General features: G+C 38.6%; 1 protein-coding gene across 1 annotated transcript in view; it reads left to right on the top strand.

Moving 5' to 3' along the window:
* Positions 1–14,179, top strand: part of CSMD1 (CUB and Sushi multiple domains 1) — a 2,005,298-nt gene that overhangs the window by 966,286 nt on the left and 1,024,833 nt on the right. Inside the window, exon 4 of the mRNA XM_043454305.1 lies at positions 5,339–5,533. Coding sequence (XP_043310240.1) covers positions 5,339–5,533 — 195 coding nt within the window. The remainder of the gene's footprint in view (positions 1–5,338; positions 5,534–14,179) is intronic.

Raw genomic sequence — 14,179 nt, 5'->3', positions numbered from 1 at the left:
TCTCATTTCTTACAGGCTTATAATGTCTTAAAACTGATATTCAAAATCTTTTGAAAATCCAGCCCCTAGATTTCAAATCCACCTGCCTGGTCTTTTTTTCTTGTGTTAACTTTGTTACCCACTCCCTCCTAGTCCCTTTCTCCCATCCTGAAAATTTACCTGACAGCTTGAAGTATATTTTTTAAAAGCTATGTAATAATTTTGCCTTCAGTTTTACATGAGGAAACATCGTAACACTCCCCAAACCTTATATTCCAGTTATCATGTCAAACAAATCTCTGTTGAGAACATGGCTGATTTAATGGCATTTTATCATTTTTGTTTCTTTTTGTGATGACAACACAAAGTTTGTGACAAGCTTATTGTAGTGCTGAAGGGCAGAAATTCTGGATCCATCCCGTGCAAACCCTATGTCAACAGTACTCACCAGCTGTGTGGCCATGAGAAAGCTACCAAACCTCTCTGTGGTACAGCGTCTTCATCTGTTCAGTTCAGTTCAGTTAAGTCGCTCAGTCGTGTCTGACTCTTTGCGACCCCATGAATCGCAGCACACCAGGCCTCCCTGTCCATCACCAACTCCTGGAGTTTACTCAAACTCATGTCCATTGAGTCGGTGATGCCATCCAGCCTTCTCATCCTCTGTCGTCCCCTTCTCCTCCTGCCCCCAATCCCTCCCAGCATCAGGGTCTTATCCGATGAGTCAACTCTTCGCATGAGGTGACCAAAGTATTGGAGTTTCAGCTTCAACATCAGTCCTTCCAGTGAACACCCAGGACTGATCTCCTTTAGGATGGACTGGTTGGATCTCCTTACAGTCCAAGGGACTCTCAAGAGTCTTCTCCAACACCACAGTTCAAAAGCATCAATTTTTCAGTGCTCAGCTTTCTTCACAGTCCAACTCTCAGATCCATACATGACCACTGGAAAAACCATAGCCTTGACCAGACGGACCTTTGTTGGCAAAGTAATGTCTCTGGTTTTAATACACTGTCTAGGTTGGTCATAACTTTCCTTCCAAGGAGTAAGCGTCTTTTAATTTCATGGCTGCAGTCACCATCTGTAGTGATTTTGGAGCCCCCAAAAATAAAGTCTGACACTGTTTCCACTGTCTCCCCATCTATTTCCCATGAGGTGATGGGACCAGATGCCATGATCTTAGTTTTCTGAATGTTAAGCTTTAAGCCAACTTTTTCACTGTCATCTTTCACTTTCATCAAAAGGCTTTTTAGTTCCTCTTCACTTTCTGCCATAAGGTTACTTCATCTGTAAGAGGGGGTAATAACAGTACTTACTTCATATATACTGTTAATATATGTGAACCAGTAAAACAGTGTCTAGTGCATCAAATGTGCTGTGTATTTCTGGTTATTATTAAAATAGAGCAAGAATAAAGATGTAGAATTAGCATGGCTAAAAAGTGGAATGTCTTTCTCTCTTCCGCTTTTAATGACTGCATTCTTATTGTAATGACAACATTGACTATAGCAGACTTTTTCTGGTTTCATTGTTTCTGAAATTGGTATTTATCAGAACCCCTGCATACTTTTAAATTTGTATCATTTCTCTGAAGTCCATGTGGTGCTTTAGAACTGGGAAAGTAAATTTGAAATTGCTAATACATCTATCGAGCACTTATTGTGTTCCATGTGCCCTGCTAGCTATTGATTCTGCTTTATATCATAAATGTATCCTAACACACCATTACTAGGTTTTGTTTTTCATTCCTCTCATCAAGACATAGAGACTGAGACTTTTCCAACCTTATAGGTGTGTTTCTGGAGTAGAAACATGCATTTCTCTGACACCAATTCCTATAATCCACCATGCTGGGTACTTTTCTATAGCCATTTGCCAGAACTGCATCCTTTGTTTAAAAATAATCTTTCTGTATTAATTTGGCCAAACCTTACTGCTTTCCACCTTAAAGTCTACTTAAAACGCACTCCTCTTTGAGTTCTTCTCATCCAGATCCTGTAACTTTTCAGGAATAATATAGTATTTTCACAGCATGTCCCCCACATTGTTCTTCATCATGTGGACAAGGAGAGCTTGGTAGTGGATGGCATTAAATGCTTGCTTCCCCTACCCGAGGATCCCTCCTTGCTCCTAGTACATATCTGCTCTCTCTGCACCTTCGTGTCCCACCAAATGGCCATGGCTCAGAGAGTCGGTCCAGAGAGTAAATGGCAGGTTTCAAGACTTGAACATCTGACTTTTAAAAGTGGTCCTGAATATGAGTATAATCAGGTGGTTCTACTCCTTCCCGAAGGTTGCAGGAGGGAGTTCACGGCAAACAGTCTGTGGACAAACACATCACATACCGTTGGTTTTTATTTCCAGAGTTGTGTTTCAGGTGGGTATTTGAAGTTTTATTTCCCTAAGCTCCAGTGAGACTCCTGGAAAGATAGAGTGTAAACAAATTGTCTGACATACACCCTAGGGGACCCAGTTTCCATATGAACACCCCTAATGAAATTTCATTAATTGTGCACGTCTTGCTAAAAATGCTGCTGTGCCTGATGAATTGCAGGCTCCTCTTCACCAGCCTTTTCCTGTTTCGTGATAAATATGAATACTGTATTTTTGGTTGCAAGTTTCTATGTGTCTTCCGAAAAGGGATTTGATATGGCATCCATTTAATGATTGAAATGCTTGGGTCTAAGGCTTAATGTGAAAGCCTCACCAAGTCACTGACTTGTGACCGTTTGTACTCGCTAAAGCAGAAGTATCGTAGAGGGGATTTCCACGAGCGTAATTGGAATGACAGTCTAGGTTTCAGGCCCCGGGTGTGCAGACTTGGCTCCGTGGGGTCTGATGGATGGAAGCCTGCCACAAGAGGAAAGAGCCGTGCCAAGCGCTCCTTTCAGCGTTCTTTCACATCAACAAGTGTCTGCGCTAGGTGCCCCTTCCCACCACCCTAGTAGGAATGCCTTTCTTGAAGCATCTGCGAGAGCATGCACATGACTTCAAGGAATGATTAAAGCAAACTAAATGGAGGGCCAAGTCAGCTTGGTAACATTTACTAAATACTTAATGTGTCCTCATTGCTCTGGGAGACATCAGAGACATTTCAGTATCTTCAGGGAAACTGGCTTAAAAATTAGTTCAAATGAAATTGGCAGGAATGACAACAGAGTTGAATTTATTTATTTTAAATTAGTTTTTTCTAGCTGCTGGATTTTCATATCTTGGCATTGTCTGCATGTCTGAGTTGTGTATCTTGGTATTGACCTATTTATAATGTGTGTCAGTTTTTCACAATTTAAGATATTTTTGTAATGTTTTAATGAAACAACTGATCCTTTTGTAATATTATGGGCATGTTTTCATTTCTGTGTTTGTTTGCAACTAGAAGTAAATGTTTTAAATCATCCTTAATAATTTCTATTCACTGGTTGACACTATTCACATTAAAATGTTAATACTTTTTCTTCCTGAAATAAGATCGGTTGAAATCAAAATTCTCATTCTGAACAAGGAAGAAAAATGCCAAAAGTATTCATGCTCATATATCTCCCAAACCCCCTTTCCTTTTCTCTCTCCATTGATGATACAGTTTCGGCCAGCCCATGTCTCACAACTGCCTTTGATTATAACAACCCTAGCTTAGGCTGGCTGACAGATATCCCAGGGCATAAAATAAAGTGATTCTCCAAGATAGAATTGAAAATTTTCTGCTTTTGAAAGTCACAGACAAATTCCAAAGAGTTAAAATTGTTTTTAGACTTATTGCTTTTGGGATAGTGAATGTGGACTTAAAAACAGAATTTCTTTTTTATAAAAGACAACAAAGATGCTTATAGATTATACTGAATTATTTTCTATTATGTTATCAAATAGGTTTTTGTAGACTATTTTCAGAAATTATTTTCTAAAAACTAGATGTGTGCAAACTTTGACTACATAAATTGTAATTTCACAAATATGTCAATAACATTAAACATGTAAACTATGGCATTTGTTTTGTAAGTGTTTCTGTATAGCTTAGTTCATATGTATTTAAATTATATAAAAATAAAATTAATCTTTGAAAAAATGAAATTTCCTCCCCATTCACTGGGAAAGGTCTATTTATCTCTGAGTTTAAAAACAAAGAAAAAATAAAAACTTCTCTGTATTTTACATATATAGCAAAGTATACTCCTATACCAATGCAAAAAAAAAATAGATACAGAAGTAGAACAGTTTTGTTCATTTGGATATATTTTTTTATTGTAAATCATTTAGTTTTTAAATAGTAGGATCATTTTCTTTTTTGAATTCTACATCATAACAGCTAATTTACAGATGATATACTAAATATTACCAGAAATATGGCAACTATAGCTAACAATCCTCCACTTTGTCTATTCAACTTAATGGTGTATCAGTCAAGTTCAAAATTATGTCCTATGAGTATGAAACAGCATCGTGTCCATTTGGTTGGAAGGCAGTTGAATTAAACAGAGAGTGCTGTCAGTGTGAAAAGTGAGGAGGCCAGGAAAGACTAGAACCAAGGCTGCCTTGTTGAAATGCAAATAAAGACAATACTTGCTTTGTCAGAACCTACACTTAAAACTTTGTTGTGAATCAGATGCTCTAAATGCATAGAGCCTTACAGAAGGCCTGGAATATAGCAGTGGTACAATGCTTATGAAAGTCTGATAGATTAGCAAATGAGATTTTTAATTTATTCTTTAATTCAGTTATTTATCCATCAAACATTGATAGAACATTTATTACTGGTGTGTGTCAAGCAGTGCTGGTCTGGAGGAATAAGGAAAAATATAGCATGCATATCCATTCATGTGCTTCTGTTACCACTTTTTCAGCTATCTATATTCTGCTATATTATCTAATTGCTAATTCTATAGGTCTTAGAATCTCATTATTAGGAAAATGATCTAGACATCATATAGAACATTGAATCTAAGCAGAACTGTATTTTCTCCTCTTAACAAAATCCACTTAATTATGCATTATGTTTGTGTGTGTATGTGTGTGTGTGTGTGTGTGTGTATAAATTTAGGAGAAGAAAATGACAACCCACTCCAGTATTCTTGCCTGGCGAAACCCATGGACAGAGGAATCTGGTGGACTACAGTCCATGGGGTTGCACAGAATCAGACACAACTGAGTGTGCACGCATGCACATGTATTTTTACAGGAGAACAAAATTGTAGATTTTACACAACATGAATCCATTTTGCTACTTGTATTTTAGGCAAAATTAAGATAGCTAGATTTGTTAACTTAAGTAATTCAAATGAGGTCTATGTTTTGTGATATAGACTGATGTCAGTAGAAAATCTTCCTTTAACTTATGTTTCTTTCTTTTTTTTTTTTTTCTCCGCAACAGTTTTACCCAGCCACACATGTGGAAATCCTGGGGAAATCCTGAAGGGAGTCCTCCACGGGACACGATTCAACATAGGAGATAAGATCCGGTATAGCTGTCTCTCTGGCTATGTCTTGGAGGGCCACGCCATCCTGACTTGCATCGTCAGCCCGGGGAACGGGGCCTCCTGGGACTTCCCGGCCCCGTTCTGCAGAGGTAAGTGCCCGGGCGGGGAGGGTGTGATGCGATCACACCTGGATTAAGCAAGTGGCTTTGGAACTGACGTCAGGAAAAGTTCCACTTAGCAAAAGCAAGATACGACATGCTGGGTCTTTCCATGTCAGTTTGTTCTGTTCCCAATAGCGATATTATAAGTTACCTAATGAACCACGTTGTTCTTCATTTGCTAAGTCAGGTTTGACTCTCTGTGACTGCGTGGACTGCAGCATGTCAGGCTTCCCTGTCCTACGCTGTCTCCTAGAGTTTGCTCAAACTTATCTGCATTGGGTTGGTGACATCATCCAACTGTCTCGTCTCTGTAGCCCCCTTCTCCTCCTGCCGTCAATCTTTCCCAGCATCAGTGTCTTTTCCAATAAGTCAGTTCTTTGCATCAGGTGGCCAAGTATTGGAGCTGAGGCATCAATCCCTTCATTGAATATTAGGGTTGATTTCCTTTAGGATTGACTGGTTGGATCTCCTTGCAGTCCAAGGGACTCTCAAGAGTCTTCACCAACACCACAGTTCAAAAGCATCAATTCTCTGACGCTCAGCCTTCCTTATGGTCCAGCTCTCACATCTGCACATGGCTATTGGAAAAAGCATAACTTTGACTATACAGATCTTTGTCAGCAAAGTGAGATCTTTGCTTTTTAATAAGCTTTTTTTTTAATGGTAGAATTTTTTTTCATTTATTTTTATTAGTTGAAGGCTAATTACTTTACAATATTGTAGTGGTTTTTGCCATACATTGACATGAATCAGCCATGGATTTACATGTCTAAGTTTGTCATAGCTTTCCTTCCAAAGAGCAAGTGTCTTCTAATTTCATGGCTGCAGTCACTGTATGCAGTGATTTTGAATCCCCCCAAAAGAAAATTTGTCACTGCTCCCACTTTTCCCCTTCTGTTTTCCATGAAGTGATGGTACCGGATGGTACTAAATGACCATGATGCCATTTAGTTTTTTGAAAGTTGAGTTTTAAGCCAGGCTTTTTACTCTCCTTTTTTGCCCTCATCAAGAATACACCATGACTGGACCCTATAAAGTCAGTAGCAAATATAGATGTGTTCAATAAATACTAAGATTTCTCTTCATCCTATTTCTGAAATTCTGTGGAATTCTGCACATTTTTATCCCTTATCTTCATAGCATTCTAAGATTTAGTACACACACTTTTTTTCCTTTTGATCTTCTTTGAAGTTTCTTCTTTTTTTATCTTTTTCTCATTAAAAATGGCAGATGTTCCTTGATAATTAAATTATATCACAAAAAGGCTGTTTCAACATTCTTGGTCTTTGGAGACAGACCATAAAGGAATGCTCTAGTCCAAGTATTCCTCTTCATGGTTTGGTGCAAGGTTGGACTTGGTTTCTTTTTAGAAACCTTGGATTTTCAGCCTTTTCTGTGACATTAATTTCCTGATCCAGTAACTTTTGGAAAGAACATACTTTTAGTCTTAGGTTTTGACTTTTCTAGGAGATACTCACCTTATGGTGTAGAAAATAATAGTGTAGCTTACATTTGTGTATATGCTCAGTTGTGTCTGGCTCTTTGCAACCCTATGGACAGTAGCCCACCTAGCTTACATTTATTGATGTCTTAATGTAATTCAGAAAGTGTGTAGAGTGTTTTACCTGAATCAAATCACTGAATTCTCATAAGACCTCAGTGAAATAATGAATGTTTCATGCTCATTTCACAGATGAAGAAGCACAATTTTAATTTTCCAAAGTTTCCAAAGATAGTACATGATGAGTTAAAACTCAAATTTATGACTGCCTTTTTAGAATTGACGTGTGTTTGATATAAAACATCATATTAGTTTCCGGTGTACGGCAAAGGGATTCAGTTATATCTATTTGTATATATCTATATATTTTCATTCTTTTTCCATTAGAGTTTATTACAAGAACCATGTCTGACTTTTAATCTGTACATGTAAGCAGGCAAATTCACAACTTTAAGTCATCATATCAAAGTGCATTGTTTCCATCAGTATGTTTATGTTTTAGTCTATGCTATTTAATGAATACTTTTCTCTGTTTTAATTAACTTACCTGTTTTAAATGGAGGATAATTTCTTTACAATATTGTGGTGGTCTTTGCCATACATTGACATGAATCACCCATGGGTGCACATGTGTCCCCCATCCTGAACCCCCCTCCCAACCCCATCCCTCTGGGTATTCCCAGAGCACTGGCTTTAAGTTCCCTGCTTCATGCATCGAACTTGCACTGGTCAACTATTTTACATCTGGTAATATACATGTTTCAGTGCTATTCTCTCAAATCATCCCACCTTTGCCTTCTCCCACATAGACCAAAAGTCTGTTCTTTACATCTGTGTCTCTTTTGCTGCATTACATATAAGATCATTGATACCATCTTTCTAAATCCCATATATATGTGTATATATATATGCATTAATATACTGTGTTGGTGTTTCTCTTTCACTCTATATAATAGGCTATAGTTTCATCCACCTTACTAGAACTGACTCGAATACATTCTTTTTTATAGCTGAGTGATATTCCCTAATGAATACTTTTCTATTTTGTTCTTTATCTCTGTAAAGTGTGGCAGTCTCATGAGATGTTTCTGATGTCAGTTATCTCAGTAGTGGTGTATTGGGGCTTCCCCGGTGGCTCCGCAGTAAAGAATCTGCCTGCCAGTGCAGGAGGTGGTGGTTTGACCCCTGAGCGGGGAAGAGTCCCTGGAGAAGGAAATAGCAACCCATCCCAGTGTTCTTGCCTGGATAATCCCATGGACAGAGGAGCCTGGTGGGCTCTTGTCCATGAGGTCACAAAAAGAGTCAGGCACAATTGAGCAGCTAAACAAGTGGCAGGCCACTACTGCTGCTTCTGTTAGTGCTAACACCACTGGTTGTTACTAATGCTGCCACAATAACTACAGCTTCTAACTGGTGTACGGTGGTTACTTATTATGAGCGAGGCATTCCTGTTTAAACGTCATAGTAGGTGTTTTATTAAATAGTTACTTTACAAATGAGGCACTTCAGGGCTAGATGAGAAAATAACTTGTTTAAGATATTCCAGCTGATAGTGGTTGGGATTCAGATACACCATTTTCAAACCCTCACTGCATCCTAGAGAAATTCCTGTCAAGGGCATCTTATACCCCATCCATCGTTCTTCCCGAAATGCTCATTTCTTTGCATTTCCTCAGATCTATTATCTCTCACTTCTTTGTTCCTTTGCTGCTATTATTTTCTATCTTCTATTGTCGAAAGGGTGATGCCCTCAAAATCCAGAATCTCCACCCTCGTCTTTTCATTGATTTCCCTCGACTCAGTGACCCCATTTGAGGACGCTGCCATGTGGGTATCCTGAATGTGCACTTTCTTCCTTCTGTCTCCCCTTGTGTCTCTGGACTCCCCATTAACTCTGTGAAACATTAGAGTCTCTGTTTTCCCCTGCTCACCACTCTTCCTCTCTCAGCCTTTCATGTGTCACCATTCACTCTCCAACTTTCCCATCCCAGGCACTTTTCTCCTTCTCACCCAGACCTGCTTCCTGTTGCTTAAATGACTCCATGTCTAGAATGTCTGCCTCCACCCTACATTCTCCTCCTTAATCCCACTCCCCACTCCCCACACCAAAAAAAAAAAAAAAACACGTCTCCATCATCACCCATTCCTCTCCCAGTCAGACCACCTCAGTGACTCAGTAAGAACTAAGTGCAGCCTCTTCAAAGAGCTGCGCTGATGCTACCTTCCCTTGTCTTAACTGACTTCTCCACTGACATCTCTTAGTGTCCCATTTGTTCAGTCGTTCGGTCATGTCTGATTGTTTGCAAACCCCTGGACTGCAGCATGCCAGACTTCCCTGTCCTTCAGTGTCTCCTGGAATTTGCTTGTTAGTGTCCGAGACACAGATGTTGTGCCTTTTTCTCCATCACACGATGCTTTGCTTGGGTTGACTCCCCCAAGGCCAGTTGCTTGCATCTCCCAGGAGCTGCGTTCCTCTCACCCCCTTGCCCTCCCCCCATGGTGACATGGGAAACCAGCAAATGCTACTTGGCAAGGTTTCTTCCTGAAGAGTCCCTTACCAGTTCACCACCAGAAATCCAAGCATTCATTTTTTCCTGTTACAAAGTTTTCCCTTTCATCTCCCTTAGAGCCATAAATTTTACTTAGTTGTCAGGTTCACACTTGAGTCCAAATTTTAGTCACTTTTTAAAAAACCATCACAACCCGTTTTTATTTTTTTATTTTATTTTTTTTGAGCTTAGCGATTTTATTTTATTTTATATATATATATATTTTTTTTCATTTATTTTTATTAGTTGGAGGCTAATTACTTTAAATTGCTATAAGAAAACACAAGTCCCTTTGTCTTTAGCATTTATCTCATTGGTATTTTATATTTTAACCTATGTCTTAACAGTATTTCCTCAATGAGTTTTTAACCTTCCAGGAGATCATTTACAGACATAAAAACTTTGTGACTATATCTTTGCTTTCTCTGTACCTTATAAGTTACCCTAATCCATAGCCATGTGCCCTTAATGCTATATTTAATCCCCCATCCCAACATCTAATTGATGAATAGAAATGTGCTAGGCATCTGATGAGGAGTTATTATAAACAAGAAAATGAAAAAGTAAATGTTAACAGCAATTATGCCAGTTTCCATTTTCCTCATATCTCCCAAGTATTTCCTTCTTAATTGGAGGGTCTTTACTAATCTCCCAACTTGTAAATCTCAGAAGGTTAAAGTTGACATAACATTCAGCTCATAATATTTTCCTATCTTGTCATCAATTTATTAAATCCCAACTCTATCACAGAGCTTTTTAAATGATCAATCTCTTCTGTATCCTAGATTATTAAATTTATGCTTAAATTTTGCTTTTCTCAATGCTTGGGGTTGTAACATTTCAAAGGGAATTAAGTTTGATATAATTATTTTATGAAACAAATCAAAAGGTACAACACAGTTTGTCATTGATGTTGGATAACTGGATCTTAAAAAAAATCAAAGATCTGATTCTTATAAATGTGTAGATATGGCATATCTGGAAGAGATAAATTAATTTCAGCAATGTGGACTTAGATAATTTTCAAAAATAAAATGAGTATAATTTCTGCTTCCCCAACATTCTGGTTATTTTGTTCCAGAAATTGCTTGAGGATTCCTCTTAATAGTGCTACTAACAGTAACACCACCGAATCTCTGCAGTGAGCATTTGCTAGTGTTGAAAAATTTACATTACAGCTCCAAGTGGCAGCATTTAACTTGAACAATGGCACTTAAATTTGTGTATCTTTTCTAGAGTCACATGGTGCTCTTTAGAGAAAAAGGATATAACTATGTATTTAGTAAAGTGAACGCATGATGAAGTGGGAGGCCAGCCAGATCTAATTAAAGCCGATCCCCTTCAACAGGAGAGCAGCATCAAGCTAACTTCTTTCAAGGATGAGGACTTGGACCGTCTCCTTCTGGAGATGCCATGTTTCCCTCTTCTTCATTTATCCTTGAGTTTGCACCTAAACATCTGAATCTTTTCTAATATTCCCTCATTATTGGTTGTTGTCCCGATTGTATCTTCTAGTCTTTACAAAGATGTCCTGTTTCTGTATGTGCAGTTATGTATATTTAGACGAGAAACAAAAGGGTTTGAAAACAACAACAAGAAAACTAGATGCATTCAATAATGCATGTTCTCAACTCAGGCAGGGGCTCGGGGCTGTTCAACTTGACATGCCTGCCCAAGAAAAACTCCAGGTCCTCAATATTTAGAGGCTCTCCTGGTGGCTCAGAAGGTAAAGAATCTGCCTGAAATGTGGGAGACCCAGGTTCAATCCCTGGGTTGGGAAGACCCTCTGGAGAAAGAAATGGCTATCCACTCCAGTATTCTTGCCTGGAGAATTCCACAAACAGATGGGCCTGGCAGGCTGCAGTCCATGGGATCGCAAAGAGTCAGACACAACTGAGTGACTAACTCTTCAGTATTTAGATCAGCGCAGTTTGCGAGAAACATAATGTGATCCAAAAGTGAGAGCCAACTGTGTAATCACAACTTCCTAATAACTACATTGATAAAGTAAAAAGAAACTGGTGTGTTTAATTTTAAAAATGCATTTTATTAACCCAGCATAGCCCAAATATGACCATTTCAACATATCAGTATAAAATATTAATGAAGTAGTTTGAATTTTTTTCCACACTAGTCTTCAAAACCTGGCATGTAATTCACAGTTACAGCATTTCTCAAGGTGAAATAACCACATTTCAAGTTCTCGTTAGCTATGTATGCTAGTATCTACTGTTTCAGAGGACTCGGACATAGCAAGCAGAGGAATTTTAGTTTTCTTGTTTTCCTTCCACAGCAGTTGCTAATGTATGCAGTGTCCAGGTGCTATGCGTACGTTTTACTTATGATGTAGGTTTCAGTAGACAGTGGTAGTTTCATGATAAGGACTCGTAAGAAAATGGGTCTGAAATATATGAATCTATGCCATTGTCTGATTGGAATCCTTCCTTTTAGCTTCTTAGCAGTTGCTGAGACAGATTTGAGCTGAATAGCAGCAGACGGAAGAAGTCTATTTTCACAATTACTTTTAGGCAGAAGATAAGGGTGAGCCTAGTTCTGCATTAATCCAAACAGGTTTCTCAAAAAGAACCTCATTTCAGATGCTGTCTTACTTTGGGAAGAAATGGTACTGGGATCTAATGAACGAAGAGTATGGAAAACTTTGAAGGTGAGGCTGATTAGTTAGTGGAGTAGGCAGAGAATTGAAAAGTTTCATGCATGTGTGGCTCAAGATACATAAAGAATAAAATTAAGAGAACTCTAGGGAGAAAACAGTCTATTAATAGGTTCAGTTCTGAAAGATAGCGGTTACAGTCTATGTTACCGTAAGTACATTGGATCCCTCTATTACGTTTCTTTCCCATCTGTAAACTATTGCATGTACTACAGCAAGATGTCCACACAACAACCTGCTCCAGAGGCCACATACCCAATCTCTACACAGTAATGTCAACAGACAAGCAAAGGTTTTGGAAAGATGATATTCTCAGTGTTGGTATGAAGATGAAATGGCATATGCAAAACAGCCTGCAAAGTCTTTAAACCATAAAGAAGGTGAATGGAACATGGATGATATAGCATGAGGTTTATGGGCTGTGCAGAGTTATTTTCTCTCTCTTCTCCGTTTTCCTCCATGTATAATAGTTCCTCTTTCCTAGGTCTTTTGGAAAGGTGACATGAAATATTCCATATAAAATCCTTAAAGAGACATCAACACAGTGAAATTCTGTATGTATTAGCTGTTATAATTAATATCTCTATCTTCTCCCCCTTCCAGTCCTGAAAACAAATTCAGATTTCAGATTTCAGATTGGAGACAAATCACAAGAAAAAAAAAATTGAAAGTAAATTTGTATAAATTATATGATCTTACTGCTACTGGCTCTTAAGCAAATTTTTTATGCTTTATTGGAGTTCTTTAGAATAATAAAAAAGAGAGACTACCAGGCTAGTTTAAGAAGAGAAAATCAATAGAGACTCAGAAAAGGAGTGAGCTCCTACTGAAGGGTGAGTCTGTGTCAGGACAGGCCATTGTGTTTCACATGCCACTATGTGGATTGCAATAATGAGACAAAAATCACATATCCAGCATGCATGGAGATACACATGAGTGTATAAATAGCATGATAGTATCGAAAATATAGATGTAACAATAGTCAGATGGAGATTATCTCTAGATTCATTTTTCTTAAGGGTCTAATAAATCAGGCTCAAAGTATTTTTAATAAGGTTTGACAGAAAACAGCAAAGTTTTGTAAAGCAATTATCCTTCAATAAAAAATAAATAAATTAAAAAAAAAAGAAGACAAGTCGCTTCAGTCATGTCTGACTCTTTGTGACCCCATGGACTGTAGGCCACTAGGCTTCTCTATCCATGGAATTCTCCAGGCAAGAATACTTGAGTGGTTGCCATGCTCTCCTCCAAGGGATCTTCCCAACCCAGGGATCGAACCCATGTCTCCTCCATCCCTTGCATTGACAGGTGGGCTATTTACCACTAGCGCCACCTGGGAAGCCCCAGAGGAATACATGGGCTAGCATCAATTATCAGATGGTAAGGCATTATTGCTTGGTCATTGAAAATGTAGATTTTAAAGAAAAAGATGTGATAATAGTTAAACATATATATCATTCACATGCTTTACAAATATCTTTGTATTTAATGTTCACAATGTTCCCGGCTCCCCCGGTATCTCATGGTAAAGAATCTGCCGGCAATGCAGGAGAACTGGGTTCGATCCCAGGGTCAGGATGATCCCCTGGAGAAGGGAATGGTGACCCTCTCCAATATTCTTGCCTTGGAGAATCCCACAGACAGCGGAGCCTGGAGGGTACAGTCCATGGTGTCACGAAGAGTCAGACATGACTGAGCGGCTAACATTTTCACTTTCTTTCATATCCCTGCAAGTTAGGTATTCTTGTTGGTCTTGTATTTCATGCAAAGAGTTTCCAGCGCAGAGGCATGAGGTCACGCAGCTGTAAGTGGGAGAGGCTGAACTGCGACCTGGGATCTTACTCCATCAGTCCCTGCAATGCTCGGTCTGTTCCCTTTTAATTTAAAAGAAAGGATAAAAATCGTTTTCTTTA

Source organism: Cervus canadensis, chromosome 31 (assembly GCF_019320065.1).
Source record: "Cervus canadensis isolate Bull #8, Minnesota chromosome 31, ASM1932006v1, whole genome shotgun sequence".
NCBI classification, from domain to species: domain Eukaryota; kingdom Metazoa; phylum Chordata; class Mammalia; order Artiodactyla; family Cervidae; genus Cervus; species Cervus canadensis.
This window is presented reverse-complemented; position numbering and strand designations above follow the sequence as displayed.